We start from the raw sequence: 21,637 nt of genomic DNA on the forward strand, positions 1-21,637 counted from the left end.
TTTTTCCAGCTTTCCGTTCTTCAGTTCTGTCTTCCTTACAGTGATCCCTGCTTCGTCAGTCTTTCCCTCTTCCACCTTTCTACTTCAGCACATTAAGAAAGAAGATAAGAAAGAAAGAAAGAAAGAAAAAATCATATCCACGTGCGCATATGACTTCGGTGTATGCCTATAAAAAGAACTTCAAACGCGGCGAAGAGAGCTTTGGTTTAAAAAAATGGCACGTTCCTTTCGCCTCATTGCCTTCCTGTTTGGGGGGTGGGGGGCTGGGGAGGGGGATGGGGGGGGTTGCTTGTTTGTTTTGTTTTATTTTGTTTGTTTTTTCCGGTATTGGTGGGCTGTACCACTCCCACGTTCAGTCCTGTGAACGAGTGTTTTATTTTATTTTTGTTTTTGATGGTTTTACGCGTATGTCCGTTTGTACCCCCACCCTGTTAGGTCGCCATACTTGTTGGGTTTTGTAGGTTTTCAGGGGAACTCGGCTGGCGCATACATTGTCATCACTGGTGGCCGGCCTGGCCAACGACGTTAGCAGAGGTTTCAGGGAATGTTGGATGCTGTCGTTGTCGTGGTTTTACAATAAATATACCCAGCGAACGTTGGGTTGCATTTTGTTATTAATGCGTGATTATTTAGAGTTGAGTTCTTCTTTGTGTATATGCACGCGGGGGTTGGGGGGTGGGGAGGTGGGGGGCGGGGGGGGTCGAGGGTGTGTGTGTGAAAGAAATGAAATGTTATGCGTATGTTTGAAGGTGTCTGTGTATTAGTATTCGCTAACAATCTGGGTTTTTTTGTGCCTGCTTGCCTGCCTGTCTGCCTCTCTCTCTCTGTGTACAAGGAGGGAGAAAATGAAGTACATTTCGTCCTAACTTGTCCTGTCCTGCATGACTCGGCTTAAGAACAAGATATATATCATCCAAATTCCGTAAATTTCCCAGTCAGCATAGATTAGCATTACTCATGGCTTCTCGACATGAACAGACCATTCGCAATTTGTCAGTTTGTTTAAAAGCATTCAGACTGCGATCAACTCTGACGTCTTAGAATACTGAAGTTTGTTCTTATTTCTTGTTGTTTTTCTTACATGATCGATGTGTATGTTCCCCTTCATGAGGGGCAATGGCCTATACATGAATAAATTATTCGTATCCGTATCTCTGTGTGTGTGTGTGTGTGTGTGTGTGTGTGTGTGTGTGTGTGTTAAGTGTTTTACATCATGCTTCTTAACAATACGTCTGTCATGGTTGATCTGTTTGACAGTCTGCTTCTGCTCCTTCTTCTTCTTCTTCTTCTTCTACCATTATATTCTTCTTTTATAATATGTATATCTATCTCTGTGTGTGTGTGTGTGTGTGTGTGTGAGGGGGGGGGCGGTTGGGAGGGGGGGGGGAAGGGTAGCAGCAGCAAGACAGAAGCACATTAAGCGTTAGTTTTCCGTTTGGAACCGGAGCGTTCCAGTGCGAACAGGGCAAGCTATCGGCTTTTTATCGCCCGGCCCGTTAGTCAGCAGTGTCAACAAGGCATTAACTGTCCGAGAGATTTCAGACGAGTCCCTTCACTGCATAACAGGTCCCCAGGGCCACTACAGGGACTGTTCTTCGGCAGTTAGACTTCCTTCCTAATTCTTCTACCTGACTTCGTTTCTTGCTCGTTAGTTCCGCCGAGACATGAACAGGGTTGTTCGTTGTCACTGCGCTGCGCTGCCGTTCCGGTTGACTTGGTTGTAGAGTCGTAGTCCGTGGATCTGCGTGCTCTCTGTCTGTCTGTCTGTCTGTCTGTCTGTCTCTCACACACTCTCTCGCTCTCGCCATGACACACACTCTCTCTCTCTCTCTTTTCCTTTTTCTCTCTCTCTTTCCCTCTCTCTCTTTTACGCACCCTCACTCTCCCTCTCTTTCTCTTCTCCCCTCTATTTCTCTCTCTTTCTCTTAGTTGATCTTTCTCTTCCTCTCTCTTTCTGTCTCTCGCACACATACACAAACACACAAACACACTCTCTTCCTCTCTCTCTCTCTCTCTCTCTCTCTCTCTCTCTCCCTCCCTCCCTCTTCATCTCTCTCTGTCTGTCTCTCTGTCTCTCTCTCTCTTAGTTGATCTTTCTCTTCCTCTCTTTCTGTCTCTCTCACACATACACACACACAAACACACTCTCTTCCTTTCTCTCTCTCTCTCTCCCTCCCTCCCTCTTCATCTCTCTCTCGCTGTCTCTCTGTCTCTCTCTTAGTTGATCTTTCTCTTCTTCTCTCTTTTTGTCTCTCTCTCTCTGTCTCTCTCTCACACATATATATACACACACACTCTCTGCCTCTCTCTCTCTCCCTCTCCCTCCCTCCCTCCCTTTCCGTCTCTCTCTCTCTCTCTCTCTCTCTCTCTCTCTCTCTCTCTCTTATGTATCCCTCTCTCTTTCACACACACACACACACACGGGTCGGGATTTGCCCCGAGGATTTGCTCCCTTGCTGCTCCTGTTCTTTTCTTCTTTTGGCTAGAGCAACGTTCCTGTTCCTCCTTTGGCTAGAGCAACGTTCCTGTTCCTCCTTTGTCCCTGGAAATGTTTTCCTCCTTTGCCCTGAGAATTGTTTCCCCCACCCACCCACCCACCCACCCCCATCTGTTTGATTTGTTCCTGTTCTTCCTTTCTTTGCCCTAAGATTTGTTCGTCTTCCTCCTCCTTTGCCCCAGGAATTGTTCCTGATGGTCCTGAGTATTTCAGCTCATTTAAACGGCTACGTTGGGCAGCGTCTTCTTCCTCCACGCAGCTCCAAAAGTGACAAATCCTATTTGGTTGGACTGACAGGCTTTGTGACTTTGTGTCGTCGCAGGCAGTTATTATTGATGGAAGACAGTATAGTAGTCCTTTTTCTCGACAGCTTCTTGCCACGGTGACTCTCTATCCGCTTAGTAGTCCTGATTATTGGCACTTTTTTGGCACTCTGTGGGAGAGGCTGGGTCTTCTTTGTTGATGACCAAAGCATCATTTATCATCATTGTTGTCTTATTTATTTATTTATTTATTTATTTATTTTTATTATTATTATATTATTATTATTATCATTACTACTACCTTTTTTTTTATATCATAATTATTATTTATTTATTTATGTAAACTTATCTATTATCTATTCACCTTTTTTTTTCTCTCAAGGCCTGACTAAGCGCGTTGGGTTACGCTGCTGTTCAGGCATCTGCTTGGCAGATGTGGTGTAGCGTATATGGATTTGTCCGAACGCAGTGACGCCTCCTTGAGCTACTGAAACTGAAACTGAAACCAAAGAATGACTGAACTCGTTCTGTATAGTAGTGGTGCCAAAGTGTGAGTCAGTGTAATGTGTCAGAGAATACCTAGGTGAGCTATGGTCAGATGTGAGCGTCATTACTTACAATTAAACTTTTATTTTTTTTATTTATTTTATTCATCAGAAAGTAAGTAACATACTGAATGAATAAATAAATAAATCTATTTTTATCAGTTATGTTATTTTCAATTGTACACACACACACACACACACACACACACACACACACACACACACACACACACACACACACACACACACACACACACTGTTTGAAATGTTTCTCAAGAAAATCGGAAAAAAACTGGACTTAAAAATACATACATGTTGAAACCCGTTTATTTTGCACGGACACATGCACGTGCATGTGCGCATACACATTCATACACAACACACACACGCGCACACGCACACGCACACGTGCGCGCGCGCGCGCGCGACTGGATAGATGCTCAAGTGCGTGCTTACAAATGCGCGCTCCGTAATGCACAATGCACACAATAGGTAAAACATGCAGGCATCAATGCTTCGCCATGGGATGATACAACAGTTTATTTCTGAATAACAACATTCTAATATAACTGAAAGAATGATAGATTTTTTTAAAAGATGGAGAGAGAGAGAGAGAGAGAGAGAGAGAGAGAGAGAACACGGAGTAGAGAGAATGAGACAGACAAATTGAGAGATGGGGAAGAGAGAGAGAGAGACAGAGACTGAGACAGAGACAGAGAGACGGAGAGAGAGGGTGGAAAAGAGAGAGAGACCAAAATGTTTTGTTCTCATCTTATTTTAAACCAGAATATCAAGTGTATTCAAATGATATTTGGAAAATGTTATATCCATTTCAGTTCGACCTACATTTTGTAAGCACGTTAAATGAAGATGAGAACAACAAAAAAACATGTATTTAATAATCTCAGCTGGGATAGAGAAACATTCAACGGAAGACACAGAAAATGTGAGATTCTGTTGAATGGAGACATTTTTTTAACAACATGCACGATTGATATTTACCAAAAACGCAGAAATTTCTGTCTTGAAATAAATCTGATTCGTGATAATTGATCAGAGTTACCCAGTGCCTGACCCAGAGAACAAAATATATAGCAAAAACAAAAACAAAAACGGCAACAATAAAATAACAACGATTAAACACCACATACAAACACACACACACACACATAAACAACAGCAACAAAAAATGAATGAATGTGAAAAAAATACTAAAAAAGCAGGAATTCAGGAGAAGAGGGTGTTCCAAAGCACTAACATTTCTCGACAGTTAGTTCCAACAAAATCCAGATGACTTTTATATAGTTGGCCTCATGCCTCCTCCCTACTTCCTTTGTTCTGCCAAGCAACCATTTTCCCACCCCCAACTGTCTTTGTTTATTAACTCTCTCCATACGAACGGCGAAAGAGACGACGTTAACAGCGTTTCACCCCAATTACCATCATCAAAATATTACCAGCGGAAGGCTCTTACATTGAAGAGGTGGATGTTGACAAAGAATACCACAATTCTGACGACGGAAGCTAAAGGTTGGGTCATTCAGACACCCACTGGACATCCGAGGGGTCTGTGTAGAGGAGAAAAGAGGACTGGCCGTACTGAGTGAGTTAAACAGCCAGTCTTGTTTTTTTGGTTTTTTGGTTTTTTTCTAATACAACGAACACGTCTTTCTTCGATCAGCTAATCATCGTTCCTCAACTTCTCAAACAGTTACGTTCCCTTGGCCAATCATATTCCCCAATAACCCGGGGGCATATTTGCTCTTTTAACCAATCACAGCATCCGTAACTCGACAGCTATGTTGCATCAGCCCATCACCCTTCACCCCCCCCCCCCCCCCCCCCCCAAACCTATCTACAACAATAACAACAACAACAACAAATGTGCAGTTCAGTCACTTGGGGTTGGTTAATCTAACCCCCCCCCCCCTCCGCACCCCCACCCCTCTCCCCCATGAGAGATTCGTTCTTTTGTTGTGTCGCCGACGGCCATTTAAACGTTGATATCTATCTCTTTTGGGTAGCATCAACCTCCACCACCAATTTGCCAACTGCTTAACTTCAAAACAAAACAGGAAACGAGCGACCAAAAACCAATCCCAGTGTACTCAATTTTCACGTTATCAACAACAAATCCCCAAGTTCCAGTTTTATCCGCTTCAGACAGCTTCTCGTAATCCCAATCCCCACCTCAAATCCACCCCACTCCACGGTTCAAATACTACCCTACACCACCACCCACCCACCCACCCACCCCAAAAAAGAGGATGAATGAATAAGTAAATTTTTAAAAAAAGAAAAGAAAATAATAACTTTTTCTGTTGTGTATACCATCCAATCACCAACAACCAAGGTTTCACATCGATCATGTTGATCATCAGCCCAAAATTCACAACAACAAAAAAAAGTTTTGTTCTCTTTCCAAAAACTCCTTTCTTTCGTCCTCTGAGCCAGATTTTTAAGAGAAAGAAAGAATAAATAAATAAATAAATAGATCCTCTGTGTGTGCAATACTGTGCACCCTGACAACCCCCCTATCCGCCCCCCCCCCCCCCCCCGCCCCCCACCCCTCGAGAAAAAGGACCACGAAAACAACACACACACATAAAAAAAAAATATATATATGTATTGATTTCACCAAAATTACTCTCAGGCAAAACAGAAAATTAGAAACTCGAAACTAGTTCTTTCTTCTTTTTTTCTGCTGTAGAGAGAGAGAGAGGGTGGGGGGGGGGGGAGAGAGAGGGAGATCAGCCCATCCATTGCTTCTCTCCTCCAGCAGTGGGGTCCATGCAAACCGCTGCACCTACTGCTCCTACTCCTGCCATGGCATTGGGGTCCATGCCGGTGAAAGGGTCGATGCTCCCGGGCATGCCCATCAAGCCGGTGTCCATGGGGGGCATGAGTCCTACCATGCCTGTGGGGTCCATGCCCATCATGCCGATGCCGGGGTTCATGACTGTGGCGAAAGCCTGCTCGGCCTTCAGAGGCTTCACCCGCATACGTTTCGTCTTCCTGTGTTGGGGGACAGTGATATGTATATGCATGCATGCAGCGGTTAGCAAGCCAGTGACAACATTCACAGGCACACACACACAGGCACAGACACACAGGCACAAACACAGGCACAGACTCACACACACACACACACACACACACACACACACACACACACTCACACACACACACACACAGAGAAGTGCTTCAAATTCACTATTTTGTCAACCAGCAAAATGAAGAAAATCGAAAAGATTCTGTCTTTAGCTTGAGAAACGGGTACTTCTTTACCGTGTTCGGCCGTTTGTCATTCGTTGGTCTGTCTGGTTTTGCACATAATTGTATTGTATTGTATTTCTCTTTTTATCACAATAGATTTCTCTGTGTGAAATGCGGGCTGCTCTCTCCAGGGAGAGCGCGTCGCTACACTACAGCGCCACCCTTTTTTTTTTCTTTTTTTTCCCTGCGTGCAGTTTTATTTGTTTTTCCTATCGAAGTGGATTTTTCTACAGAATTTTGCCAGGAACAGTCCTTTTGTTGCCATGGGTTCTTTTACGTGCGCTAAGTGTATGCTAGCACACGGGACCTCGGTTTATCGTCTCATCCGAATGACTAGCGTCCAGACCACCACTCAAGGTCTAGTGGAGGGGGAGAAAATATCGGTGGCTGAGCGGTGATTCGAACCAGCGCGCTCAGATTCTCTCGCTTCCAAGGCGGACGCGTTACCTCTACACCTCCGTGTATGACAGTCAGTCGTGTCCGACCATAACCAGCAGAACAGCCGAAGAGGAGGCATCTGCTGTCGTGACTATCTGGGCTAGAATTTGATTATAGTGGAGAGTGTCTTGCCCTAGTTACATCATCACAGTTGTCGTTGGGTGGTTCCCCAAAGGCCAGCTAGCCCCCAAAAAAGCTGCAGCACTAAGAGCCAGTGCAATCTTGCCTCCGAATTGCCGAGTCATAGACCTTCACAAAAGACTAAGCTGCAAATGACTTCCCATTGCAGTGGAGAAACCATTGATTATACACTTTCCTGTTGGCCCAACTGTAAGCTTATGTCAATCTGTGATATAAGCCAAGCTATTGAGTACACGAACATTCACATATGGACTGTAGCATTGAGGGAGGTGGGAAGGCCTTGCATTGTGCGTTTCATTTATTCGTTTATCAGTTATTGCTGCTGTATTGTTATTGTTTTGTTTTGTTTTTTGCTGGGTTTTTTTGTTTTTTGTTGTTGTTTTTTCAAGGTCTAGTGGACCTTTTTTTGTTTTTTTGTTTTTTTTTGTTGTTGTTTGTTTTGTTTTTTTTTTTTGGGGGGGGGTGCTTTTTGTGCTTTTTGGGTTTTTTTTTGTTTTTTGTTGTTGTTTTTAGGGGCGTGGGGGGTTGTTGTTGTTGTCTTCTTTCCTCGTTTACTCGCTCATTGACTCATTAACTCACGTATTTACTTTCTTGTGCCATTCTTAACATCTTGTGTGTGTGTGTATGTATATGTGTGTGTGTGTTTGTGCGTGTGTGTGTGTGTGTGTGTGTGTGTGTGTGTATTAGTGTGTGTGTGTGTGTGTGTGAATGTGTGTGTGTGTGTGTGTGTGTGTGTGTATGTGTGTGTGTGTTAATAATCACGGCGTCTATCAAGACGTAGAGACCCCAACAGTAGTGCTCTCGGTCAAAAAGAGCACCCACGTCATACTGAACTCTGCAGAAGGGTTCCAGTATTCCCACTGGATCTCACAGCACTGCCAGCTGTGCTCAGCGGCCATTCGGGGTAAGAAAAGACAACAGACCCCAGGACAGTTCCGCGGCCATCTTGGATCTTGCGCGTGCGCATCCTCTTTTTTTCTTCTTCGTGGGCTGCAACTCCTACGTTCACTCGTATGTACACGAGTAGACTTTTTTGTTACGCGTATGACCGTTTTTACCCCGCCATGTAGGCAGCCATACTCCGTTTTATGAAGGTGCATGCGCATCTAATTTTTACTCGAAATTCGGGCAATGCCAAAGGCGATCGACATAGACAAAAGCAATAAACATGTGCTGTCCTCCATTAATATTCTCCATTTGATAGCCTCCATTGCCACAACCAAACTCTGGTCAATGAAATGCCATGGTATGCACACACACACACACACACACACACACACACACACACACACACACACACACACACAAATTTGTTGTGTTTTTTTAAAAACCGTCACGAAAAGCCTGCTGTCTCGCACGTTCTGTCTCTCTCGATCGCCTTTGTTGCTCGAAATTTCGGACAGCCAATCAACCTCGAGAGCACAGATCATGTGGCGCGCTTCTGCAAGTCATGTAAGCACGGAACATTCCAGCTGTTTGTTCTCACAATGATATTCGGGCGGGTGGCATAGATTTTTTTTTTTTCTAAATAAAGGAAGATGAAAAAAAAGGTCATTTCATTTTTTTCATTTACCCATGTTTCTATAAGATGATAATAGTATCAGATAATGATAAGAACGACGATGCATGCATGTCTAACGCATATCACATTACATTACTTACGAGAATCCACATTAAATTAAACTTTTGCTTATCGGTATTGAGACATTCTAAGATGATAAGGATAATGACAACAACAAGAACAAGAACAACGATGATGACGACGATTATGGTGGTGGTGATGGGAGTGACTGACTATATACAATGGCACAGGAAGACGGAAACTCAACTCCAGCTCACCTCTGCTTTTTGTTCATCATTTTGCAGATGTAGAATACAAGGCAGCTGTAAAGGATGAGGCCGATGATACAGGCGATGGTGATGATGGTGAGGAAGATGGTGTCGGTACTCTCGATGACCTCTGGCTCTTTGGGAGGTGTCGTCACCAGTTCCTCCGTCACAGGGATTGTTGACGTGGTCGGTGGATCTATTGCAGCAACAGGTATGTATCCTCTTTTTTTTTCTTTTTTTTTTTCTTTCAAAACGTAAAAAAACGTGTGTTTTGTGTGTGTGTGTGTGTGTGTGTGTGTGTGTGTGTGTGTGTGTGTGTGTGTGTGTGTGTGTGTTTTGTTGTTGGCTTTTTCTTTTTGGTTGTTGTTTTTTTGTTGTTTGTCTTTTTGTTGTTGCTTTTTTTTGTTGTTGTTGTTGGGTTTTTTGTTTGTTTGTTGTTTTTTTTGTTTGTTTTTCTTGTTTGTTTTTTTTGTTTGTTTTGTTTTTTATAATACAATTGTGTGATTTCATCATCGTTTTAAAACGACTTCAAAGCCATTTCGGTAGTAATGTCATGCATACGATCTCATTAATAACCGCTGAGTTTTCAAAGCACAATATGACAGCTGTAAACACAACCTGCAAACATGGCAACAAACCAACAGCTGCATGTACACTGAATATATCCCACCCATTCCTGTAAAGTTAAGGATATCCCATCCATTCCCGTCAGGTCAAAGATATCCCACCCATACCTGTTAAGTTAAAGGTATCCTACCAAATGTGCATGTCAAGTTGAAGATATCATACCAAACGCACCTGTACAGTTGTAGATATCCTACCAAACGCACCTGTAAAGTTGAATATATCCTACCAAATGTACCTGCCAAGTTGAAGATATCCTGCTAAGTATACGTGTAAAATTTAAAAAAAAACATCCTAACAAATGCATCTGTAAAGTTGAATACGTCCTGCTAAATGTATCTGTAGAGTTGAAGAGATTCCACCAAACGCACCTGTAAAGTTGAATACGTCCTGCTAAATGTATCTGTAGAGTTGAAGAGATTCCATCAAACCCACCTGTAAAGTTGAATATATCCCACCAAATGTACCTGTAAAGTTGATGATATCCTACCAAATGTACCTGTAAAGTTGAAGGTATCCCACCAAACGTACCTGTAAAGCTGAAAATATCCTGCCAAATGTACATGTCAAGTTGAAAATATCCTACCAAATGTACCTGTAAAGTTGAAGATATCCTCCCAAAGGTACTGTAAAGTTGAAGATATCCTGCCAAATGTACCTGGAAAGTTGAAGGTATCCTACCAAAGGTGCTGTAAAGTTGAAGATATCCTACCAAATATACCTGTAAAGTTGAAGATATCCTACAAATGTACCTGGAAAGTTGAAGATATCCTACAAATGTACTTGTAAAGTTGACGATATCCTACCAAAGGTACTGTAAAGTTGAAGATACCCTACAAATGTACCTGTAAAGTTGAAGATATCCTGCCAAATGTACATGTCAAGTTGAAGATATCCTACTTAATGTACCTGTAAAGTTGAAGATATCCTACCAAAGGTACTGTGAAGTTGAAGATATCCTACAAATGTACCTGAAAAGTTGAAGATATCCTACAAATGTACCTGTAAAGTTGAAGATATCCTACCCTACCAAAGGTACTGTAAAGTTGAAGATATCCAACCAAATATACCTGTAAATTTGAAGATATCCTGCCAGATGTACCTGTAAAGTTGACGATATCCTACCAAAGGTACTGTAAAGTTGAAGATATCATACAAATGTACCTGTAGAGTTGAAGATATCCTATCAAATGTACTGTAAAGTTGAAGATATCTTGCTAAATGTACCTGTAAAGTTGGAGATACCCTACCAAAGGTACCACCTGTAAAATTGACGATATCCTACCAAACGTACTGTAAAGCTGAAGATATCCTACCAAATATACCTGTAAAGTTGAAGATATCCTACAAATGTACCTGTAAAATTGAAGATACCCTGCCTAATATACGTGTAAAGTTGAAGATATTCTGACAAATGTACATGTCAAGTTGAAGATATCCTACCAAACACGTATGTAACGATAGTGATATCCCGCCCAGGGTACCTGTAACAGTGGAGATGTACCTGTAACGGTGAAGATATCCCGCCCAGCGTACCTGAAACGGTGTATATGTCCCGCCCAGCGTACCTGTAACGGTGGAGATGTACCTATAACGGTGGAGATATCCCGCCCAGAGTACCTGTAACGATGGAGATATCCCGCCCAGCGTACCTGTAACGATGGAGATATACCGCCCAGCGTACCTGTAACGATGGAGATATACCGCCCAGCGTACCTGTAACGATGGAGATATACCGCCCAGAGTACCTGTAACGATGGAGATATCCCGCCCAGAGTACCTGTAACGATGGAGATATCCCGCCCAGAGTACCTGTAACGATGGAGATATACCGCCCAGCGTACCTGTAACGATGGAGATATCCCGCCCAGAGTACCTGTAACGATGGAGATATACCGCCCAGTGTACCTGTAACGATGGAGATATACCGCCCAGCGTACCTGTAACGGTGGAAATGTACCTGTAACGATGGAGATATACCGCCCAGCGTACCTGTAACGATGGAGATATCCCGCCCAGCGTACCTGTAACGGTGGAGATATACCGCCCAGCGTACCTGTAACGATGGAGATATACCTGCCCAGCGTACCTGTAACGATGGAGATATACCGCCCAGCGTACCTGTAACGATGGAGATATACCGCCCAGCGTACCTGTAACGATGGAGATATCCCGCCCAGCGTACCTGTAACGATGAGATATCCCGCCCAGCGTACCTGTAACTGTGAGATATCCCGCCCAGCGTACCTGTAACGATGAGATATCCCACCCAGCGTACCTGTAACGATGAGATATCCCGCCCAGCGTACCTGTAACGATGAGATATACCGCCCAGCGTACCTGTAACGATGAGATATCCCGCCCAGCGTACCTGTAACTGTGAGATATCCCGCCCAGCGTACCTGTAACGATGAGATATCCCGCCCAGCATACCTGTATCGATGAGATATACCGCCCAGCGTACCTGTAACGATGAGATATCCCGCCCAGCGTACCTGTAACGGTGGAGATATCCCGCCCAGCGTACCTGTAACGGTGGAGATGTTCGGACCAACGTACCTGTAACGGTGAAGATATCCTGCCCAGCGTACCTGTAACGATGGAGATGTCCCGCCCAGCGTACCTGTAACGGTGGAGATGTACCTGTAACGGTGGAGATATCCCGCCCAGCGTACCTGTAACGGTGGAGATATCCTGCCCAGCGTACCTGTAACGGTGGAGATATCCCGCCCAGCGTACCTGTAACGGTGGAGATATCCCGCCCAGCGTACCTGTAACGGTGGAGATATCCTGCCCAGCGTACCTGTAACACACATGGAGATATCCCGCCCAGCGTACCTGTAACGGTGGAGATATCCCGCCCAGCGTACCTGTAACGGTGGAGATATCCCGCCCAGCGTACCTGTAACGGTGGAGATATCCCGCCCAGCGTACCTGTAACGGTGGAGATGTCCCGCCCAGCGTACCCGTAACGCTGGTGATATCCCACCCAATGATATCCACACCCAGTGGCATTCCACCCAACTTACATGTAGTGGTGGTGACATCCCAGTAGACGTGCCGGGTTGTAAAGTTAAAACCGGGCCAGGTTCCGTAGGTAGCCATGATCCTGGGAAAGTTGATACGGGCGGTCGTGCTCGTGAAATAATACAGCCATGTCGTTGCTGTCTCGCCTAAGGTGGGGTGAAATACGATAAAACACACACACACACACACACACACACACACACACACACACACACACACACACACACACACACACACGCACGCACGCACGCACGCACAAAACCCACTGTAAATGAACAGAATGTAACAAAACGAAAGGGAAAGGGGGTAGGATGGTGAATAGGCTTGGTGGGTAGATGGCTTTTGAAAGGGGAGGGGTGGGGAGGAGGGTTGGGGGAGGGCAGGAGGGGAAAAAAGAAAAGAAAACAAATATAATAAAGGCAACGAAATGAAACAGAAGAGAAAGTAAATGGAAAAGGCGAAAGGGGAACAGCACGAAGCTGGGAAGACAGTAAATAAACTACAATATATATCGGCTTCGGATCCACTCTGTTTACGCATACCCAGATTCAAACACTCGACTGTTGGCCGCCGTTCTTTCTCTGTTTCTGGACCTTGCGATTGGAATGAACTTCCTCTTTCGCTTCGTCAAGTCTCCACACTCAGCTCTTTCAAGTCTGGCCTTAAAACCCACCTCTACCCAAAATAGCTTCCCTTGCCTGCCCTTCCTTGTCTTTAGTTTCTACAGTTTTTGAGTTATGCATGCGTGTGAATGAATGGTGCGAAAGCGCTTTGATTTGTCTCTGCACAAGATCCAGCGCTATATAAATACCATTATTATTATTATTATTATTATTTATTATTATTATGTTGACGAAGGAACGGGCGGAAGGACGACGTGGAAAGAAAACAGCCTTACTCAAGACGTTTAGGGGTGTAGAAGAAAGGAGAAAATGAAAAATAGAAAGAAAAAAAAAACATTCATAGTCTAGTAAAGACGTTTAGGGTGTAGGAAAAAACATCCATGGCCAACTAAAAATGTCTAGGGGTGCAGAGCAAAAAGAAAAGACTACTAAACAAAACGTTTTGCGGCGTAGAACGAAAACAGCCATACTCGAAAAGTTTTAGAGGTGTAGAAGAAAATAAAACACCCACACATACACACCCTAATCAAAACATTTATCGGTGTGTGTGTGTGTGTGTGTGTGTGTGTGTGTGTAATAACAGCTCGATAAGGACGTTTATGGGTGCAGACAGAAAATATCCATGGCCTAATCAAGATGTTTAGGGGTCCAAAAAAGAATCCAGTAACCTGATGAGGACGTTCAGGAGTGTAGAAAAGCACATCCTTATCAAGATGTGTAGTCGTGTAGCAAAAAAGAACATCCGTTGCCCCATAAAGACGTTTAAGGGTGTGGAAAGGAAACAACCATTCTCAAGACATTTAGGGGCGTAGAATGTAAACAGCTATACCCAAACCGTTTACATGTACAGAAAGGAAACAACTATTCTCAAGACATTTAGGGGCGTAGAATGTAAACAGCTATACCCAAACCGTTTACATGTACAGAAAGGAAACAACCATTCTCAAGATGTTTAGGGGCGTTGAATGTAAACAGCTATATACAAACCGTTTACAGGTTGTAGAAAAGAAACACCCATTCTCGAAACGTTTAGGGGCGTAGAATGTAAACAGCGATACACAAGCCGTTTACAGGTTGTAGAAAGGAAACACCCATTCTCAAGACGTTTAGGGGCGTAGAATGTAAACAGCTATACACAAACCGTTTACAGGTTGTAGAAAGGAAACACCGATTCTCGTAACGTTTAGGGGCGTAGAATGTAAACAGCTATACACAAGCCGTTTACAGGTTGTAGAAAGGAAACACCCATTCACAAGATGTTTATGGGTGTGGAAAGAAACAAATCACACTCAAGACGTTCACACCGTGAAGATACTGGGAGAGAGGGAGCAGACTACCATCAAGACGAGCAGAACATTTTTTTTTTTTAATACAAAGTGGAAATTTTCCGGGAGAAAATGCAACGAACACAAATGAGACATTTCAGACGCGATCCAGAACATTAAAAAATTTTCATACAAATTGGAGATATACCGGGAGAAAAATGCAGTGAAACACAAGTAATACATTTCTGACGCGGTCCAGAACATTAATTTTTTTTCATACAAATTGGAGATTTTCCGGGAGAAAATGCATTTAACACAAGTGAAATATTTCAGACGCGGTCCAGAACATTAAATATTTTTTCATACAAATCGGAGATATACCGGGAGAAAAATGCAGTGAACACAAGTGAACCATTTCAGACGCGGTCCAGACATGCAAGGGAAATTAATACAAATAAGGTGTGTTATTTCTATGCATTGCATGCACACATCCACGGACGTAGCATTTCATAAATTATCATAGATGGACGGTGAGCGGGTACAACAAATACACATACCATGTGTTTAAAAAAAAAAAAGAAGAAGAAGAACACCCCAAACAAAACAAAACAAAACAAGAACAACAAAACGCGTACACCAGATAAGAGAAAAAGTCATTCAAGGAGTTTTACACGGGGAAGGCAATATAAGCAAAGTAATATTTGATTTTCAGTGCACCATGGCGAGGTGTGGAACTACAAGAAATATCAGTAGAATAAATGTCTTATGCGCAAGGTAGGGAAGAACTTTTTTCTTTTTTTCTTTTTTTTCCCCGGCATGTATGTGGGGGGATGGTGTAAAGGGTAAAAGGTGTGTTAAGCCCACGATTCTCGCAATCCCCAAATTGTGGTCGTTCCCCTTCCACGTTTTCTCTCATTTGCGAGAAATCGTGGGGAAGCCCCCTTTATTTTCATAAAAAATATTTCCTTAGTCATCGGAGTTGGTCTCTTGTCTTTTACCACAACAAAACTAAGAGAAAAACTGAGAGAGAGAAAAAGAAATGGGGGAAACGACAACGACGATCATGATAATGTCAGTGGCGTTGGTAAAGACATCAACAATAGACGGTGAGGGTACTGGTGTTAAAAAAGTGTGAATGTATGTGTATGTCAGTGAGTGAGTGTATACACACATACACACACACACACACACACACACACACACACACACACACATATGTATATATATGTGTGTGTGTGTGTGTGTGTGTGTGTGTTTTCTTATGTGTGTTTACTTGGTTGGTTGATTTGGTCTTCTTTCAATCTGTTTTAAAAATATTTTCACGTTTTCAATTAAATGTCTTCTGTGAAACTGGGAATCTATTTCCAGTGCAATCTTGCATGCGAAAGGATGTTGACACAAACAGAAGAACAAATGAGCAAGCATGAAATGAAGAACATTCTAAATAAATGTGACAGAAACGGTTGCATCACAACAAACATCAAAACTATTTGGTCCAGTTTTCACGCGCCCTACATGAGGCTAAAGCTTTGTGAAACACCTTTTTTTGCTATCGTATTTATGTAGAAAGTTGAATCATTTTGATGTTATTCCCAACATCAAGTAAAGATTTGGTTCAAGTCATATTGTGATATCATCATACCATATTGTATTATATTATATCATATTTCTCTTTGAGTTATACACATTGCCTGGAATTCGTTGTTTGGTATTTGTCGCGAGATGGATGACATTTTTTACCTTTTGACCCTTTTCCTATTTCGTGTGCCTGTGTGGGGATGGATTTGTATAATGTATAAACTTCGAACGCCTGTTGTTTTTGTGGGCTTGAGTTTCACATAGTGTCATTTATTGGGTTTTCACTTGCTGGGTTTTTATTTTTTCCATTAAGCTGTACTCAGGGCAGCATCAGCTGTATTTTTAAAACTGGAAGGCAGACGCGCGGTAAAGCTCTCAAGAGTAACATCCATGTGGATGTTCTGGGTGTGGCAATATGTATTGCCCAGTTGTGAATAACACCTGTGTGTGTTGAGGTCAGTTTTTCCTGACTAGCCAAGTCCACCAGGGGAACAAGTTGTTCCATGTAAGTAGCCAGTATTTATCTTCAGTTAAACGTTTAAATGTTCTCGTTCTTTTTTGTGTGTGTGAATGCTACAGTGGATAAATAGGAAGGGGTCTCTTTCGAAATTCTGTAAAGTGTGAAAGTGGTTGGCTAGCTTGTTTGATGTTATACGTGGTTAATTGATTTTCTTGCTGCACTGTATTAAATCATTACTCATCCTAGTATTATGGGGAATTTTGAGTAAAATTCATTGTAATTTTTCCCGTATTGTAATAGGTCTCGGATAAGTTCATTTCCCAAGTAATGGTGGTGGTAGTGCCAGTAGAAGTGGTAGTGGTGGCAGTAGTGGTAGTAGTAGTTGTTGTTGTTTTGCATTTGGTTGGGTTTTATATAAACCACTTATTGGAACTGAGCCGTGTTTGCCAAGTGCAGTGATTAAAGCAGATTTTCTTATTACATAATTGAATTAGTCTTAAAATCGTTATTCTGATGCTTATACTAGTTTGTGATATTACTGTCATAGTAATATTGGCCTTTTAGGCCTGTTCCTGATTCCTTCTGGGTGAGAAAGGTAGGTCCCGTCCCAGGAGGTTAGGGGCGCGACAGTATTGATTCTCGATGTTGTATTGAGGCCGATGCACTGCAGTGATCCATCTTATGTGAAATACAATAAACAGTTGTGTTTCAGTGTCATTACTGTTCATGTCTTAACGCCACTGTCATTATCATGATCGTCGTTGTCGTCGCTCTTCTTTTTCTCTTTTCTTTTTCTCTCTCTCATTTTTCTCTAAGATTTGCATTGGGAAGTGACAAGAAACCAACTCCGATGATAAAGGAAATACTTTTGATAAAATTAAAAGGGACTTCCCACGATTTCTCGCAGTTGACAGAAAACGTGGGAGGGGAACGACCACGACTTCTCGCAATCCCACGATTTCAGTCTCTCAAAGAGAGAGAAATCATGGGATTGCCGCGAGAAATCGTGGGCTTCCAAGGGGTGTAATCCTCATTCTGTAGATTATGTGCATAAACAACAATTAGAGAAGGAGAAAAAATCGTGATCTCTATATCTAATATAAATGAACTGTTGCAATTATTTAAGCAATGGTTTGTTTGCACACATACAAAAAACAAACAAAAACACGAACGCAGACACGACGACAACCAACCAACCAAGCTAAAATTTGCACGCTGCGGTTCGATGTTCTGTTTGATAAAATAATCATTAAAATACAATTTTCCTGTCTATATGAAGAGCAGCATAGGGAAATAATGATGGAGGGGGAGAGAGGGGTTACATCTTGTGTCACATTTTGGTCTTTTTTTATCATTAATTCTAAACAAGATCCGACTAGAGGTGAATTATATATATATATATATATGCCTCAGTAGGCCTGCACTAATCACAAGGTAGATAAATCGATGTCACAACCCAAAGGGCTGAAATTACAACAACAACAACAACAAAAGATTCACTGTCCAAAAAGCTGATTTTACAAACGATATGTATGAATTCTAAATCAGATCTTTTGTTGATTTTATATATAATTTTTTTTTTAAAGGTGCGGGCATACACCTGACGTTTTTTGTTGGTTTTTGTTGGTCTTTTTTTTCTTCTTCTTCTTTTTTTTTTTTTTTTTTTGATGAGCTGATTAAAACTAGTTTAAGAGTTTCGGGACTCATTTAAAAAAAATATACATAACCTCTTTGTTTGTTATTTTTCATTGTGTGTGCGCTATGGTGATATGGTGATGAAAAGACAAAAAAGGAAGAGAGGAAGGAAAGAAGGAAGGAAGGAAAAACAGATTTACTAAGTAAAAAAAAAAATCACAAAACAACTTATTGAATAAGGCTATACATACCATAGTCAACCAGAGCAAACAGACATAAAGTTAACAGCAAGATCTTCATCCCGCTGCCTGCTGATTCCATTCCGGTTTCGGAGAGCGTTGTGTTTGAGTTACAGAATTCAGTTGCGAAAATGACCTCCCTTCCTAGGCTGAGTCCGTCTCTCCTGTCGTGACTCCTGTCCCCCGAATGCTCAAGGGAGAGAGGTCAGGCGGTGATTCCTGTGCCACGGGGATAGGTTTTCACGGCCTGGCGGTCTTCGTGGACACAGCTCTGGTCTGCGATGGTGTGCTGACAGCGATCACCGTCATTAGCTGCAGTAATTACTGAGTTGATCGGGCTTGTCGTCGAAGTAGTAGTGGAAGTGGTTGGTGGCTTCTGTGTTGGAGAGGTGGGGGTAGGTGGGTGGGTGGGTGGGTGGGGGATGTCCGTTGCACCACCGCCACCACTCACACAACACACAACACACACACACACACACACACACACACACACACGTCCACCCACTTCACTTCCCTCTCCCTGTATTATCTCCACCTTCAACCCCCCACTTCCACCCCCACCCCACCCTTTTTTTTAAATTTTTCTTTCCTTGGTTTGTTGAGTGCTTAGTCAGTTGTTGTTTTTGTTGGTTTTTTTTTTTGTTTTGTTTTGTTTTGTTTTGTTTGGGGGTTTTTTACAGAAGAAGCCAGGGATGAAATTTCGCGCGCGCGTTCGCGCGCGCGCGCGCGTGTGTGTTTATGTTTGTTTGTTGTTTACCCTTCACCACTACCATTCCCATGCATTCGAACACTCAACTCATCTTAGTGCAATGACAGCGTCGATTTTGATTTGGGGAAGATACCACGTTGTCACCCTAGCTGTTTGTTCTCAGTTATAGATTTGATGTGAGGAAGACACCACGTTATCACCCTGTCTGTTCTCAGCCATAGATTTGATGTGGTGAAGACACCACGTTATCACCCTGTCTGTTCTCAGCCATAGATTTGATGTGGTGAAGACACCACGTTATCACCCTGTCTGTTCTCAGTTATAGATTTGATGTGAGGAAGACACCACGTTATCACCCTGTCTGTTCTCAGTTATAGATTTGATGTGAGGAAGACACCACGTTATCACCCTGTCTGTTCTCAGTTATACATTTGATGTGGTGAAGACACCACGTTATCACCCTGTCTGTTCTCAGTTATAGATTTGATGTGAGGAAGACACCACGTTATCACCCTGTCTGTTCTCAGTTATAGATATGATGTGGTGAAGACACCACGTTAACACCCTGTCTGTTCTCAGTTATAGATTTGATGTGGTGAAGACACCACGTTATCACCCTAGCTGTCTGTTCTCAGCCATAGATTTGATGTGGTGAAGACACCACGTTATCACCCTAGCTGTCTGTTCTCAGCCATAGATTTGATGTGGTGAAGACACCACGTTATCACCCTGTCTGTCCTCAGTTATAGATTTGATGTGAGGAAGACACCACGTTATCACCCTGTCTGTTCTCAGTTATAGATTTGATGTGGTGAAGACACCACGTTATCACCCTGTCTGTTCTCAGTTATAGATTTGATGTGGTGAAGACACCACAGGGAAGAGATGGGGAGATGGTGTCGGGGAAGGTGGGAGAACGATGACGTTTGAAAAGACTGTAGAGTGGAAAGGGAGTAAGGGAGACGGAGGGGGGAAAGAAGACAGAAAACAACAACAAACAAACAAACAGGATAGAAAAAGAAAGAAAAAAAAGAAACGATGAACGGACAACATTGCAGAGTGGACACGAAAACCATTTGCAGACACCTTTGTCTCTTTTACGAAGTCCTTTAAGTAATTTAAGTAATTTTTTTCTTTAACTGTATTTAGAGGGGGTTTTTTTCTTCCAAATTTCACCCACATTTTTACCCTCATTTTCCCAGTTTCCCCCCAACCCTCCATTCATTCACATCTCCCACCACTTCTAACCGATAATACTCAGATGTATTCATAAATACTTTCACAAAATGTCTTCAATCACCGATATGTGTGACGGGACATTAAACAAAAAATTCCTCCTCCATTTGCAGAGAAGCAGGTTCAGGCACGAAACCGGCAGACCTGGAGGAATCTGGTGAACAGTTCTCATTCTGTGCGACGCCCCAAGGACTCTTCGCAGAGCTGAGGGAGAAGAGCTGATTCCATGTTTGTGGACGTAAGGTATGATCACTGTTTTGTGTCTGTCTGTCTGTCTGTCTGTCTGTGTGTTCGTTGTTTCTCCTCTGGTATCATTGAGCATTACCACTCAGTTTCAGCGGTCACCTGGTGTTTGGAAAGAGAAAGCGAAAGAGGTGGGTGGGAGATGGATCATAAGAGAATATTTTAGATTAAGAGAGGACAATACGTGGACACTTTTTTTTGCTGATCTGTGTTAGTTTGCCACAGTCATGTGACAGTTGTACAGTTTCAGTTTCAGTTTCAGTAGCTCAAGGAGGCGTCACTGCGTTCGGACAAATCCATATACGCTACACCACATCTGCCAAGCAGATGCCTGACCAGCAGCGTAACCCAACGCGCTTAGTCATGCCTTGAGGAAAAAAAAAGGTGAATGAATAATAGATAAATACATAAAAAGAACTACTACTAATAATACTAATATGTATAAGGCGCAAAAACGTGATGAAGAGATTTGCATATGTACGATATAATTACTGTTCTCTCGGTGCATTTGTAAGCGTGTGTGTATGTGTGTGCGTTTTTATTCATAATAGGCCATAGCCCCTTATGAAGGAGTGGTGTGAAAACACTTGAGTTCATCGGTACACCAAATCTAGCACTGAATTCAACAAACAAAATGACATTAACACAGGACACAGAATACAACCAACAGACTGAATCTCGGAAAATCTTACAGAGGGCCGGGTGACTAACCGACACAGGCAGAAAAGGGGATAAGTAGGGTGAGGTGGGTGGAAACAGACAGACGGATACAAGACAGAAGACTGACAGACAAAACAGACCATTGCTGTCAGCAACACACACAGAGGGCAACTTCTTTAATGTGCGTAACATGGTCTTGCAAAAAAAAAAAAAAAAAAAAAAAAGTGTCTGCCCGATCGACACGGTCAGCTTCACACACAAAAAAAAACAACAACCAAACAAACAAACAAAAAATCAACAACTACAAGATAATTATGAGTTCGGAACCGACCATCACAGCCACTAGAA

General features: G+C 42.7%; 1 protein-coding gene across 1 annotated transcript; it reads right to left on the minus strand.

Annotated features, from left to right (window-relative positions):
• Positions 1-5,259: 5,259 nt before the first annotated feature.
• On the minus strand, positions 5,260-18,697 carry LOC143280637 (uncharacterized). The gene is made up of 4 exons (XM_076585361.1): positions 18,454-18,697; positions 12,644-12,787; positions 9,000-9,186; positions 5,260-6,320 (listed from the first exon to the last, which is right to left on the minus strand). Exons 1-4 carry the CDS (start codon positions 18,521-18,523, stop codon positions 6,056-6,058), a joined length of 666 nt encoding a protein of 221 aa, XP_076441476.1. The 5' UTR covers positions 18,524-18,697; the 3' UTR covers positions 5,260-6,055.
• Between the last annotated feature and the right edge of the window lie 2,940 nt (positions 18,698-21,637).

This window comes from Babylonia areolata, chromosome 3 (assembly GCF_041734735.1).
Source record: "Babylonia areolata isolate BAREFJ2019XMU chromosome 3, ASM4173473v1, whole genome shotgun sequence".
Classification (NCBI taxonomy): Eukaryota; Metazoa; Mollusca; class Gastropoda; order Neogastropoda; family Buccinidae; genus Babylonia; species Babylonia areolata.

Coding starts and splice junctions, on each gene's coding strand:
- LOC143280637 (XM_076585361.1), bottom strand. CDS start 18,523: ATGGAATCAGCAGGCAGCGGGATGAAGATCTTGCTGTTAACTTTATGT. Junction 12,788..18,453: donor GTTTGCTCTGGTTGACTATG/GTATGTATAGCC, acceptor ACCCCACCTTAG/GCGAGACAGCAACGACATGG. Junction 6,321..8,999: donor ATGATGAACAAAAAGCAGAG/GTGAGCTGGAGT, acceptor CCCCCAACACAG/GAAGACGAAACGTATGCGGG.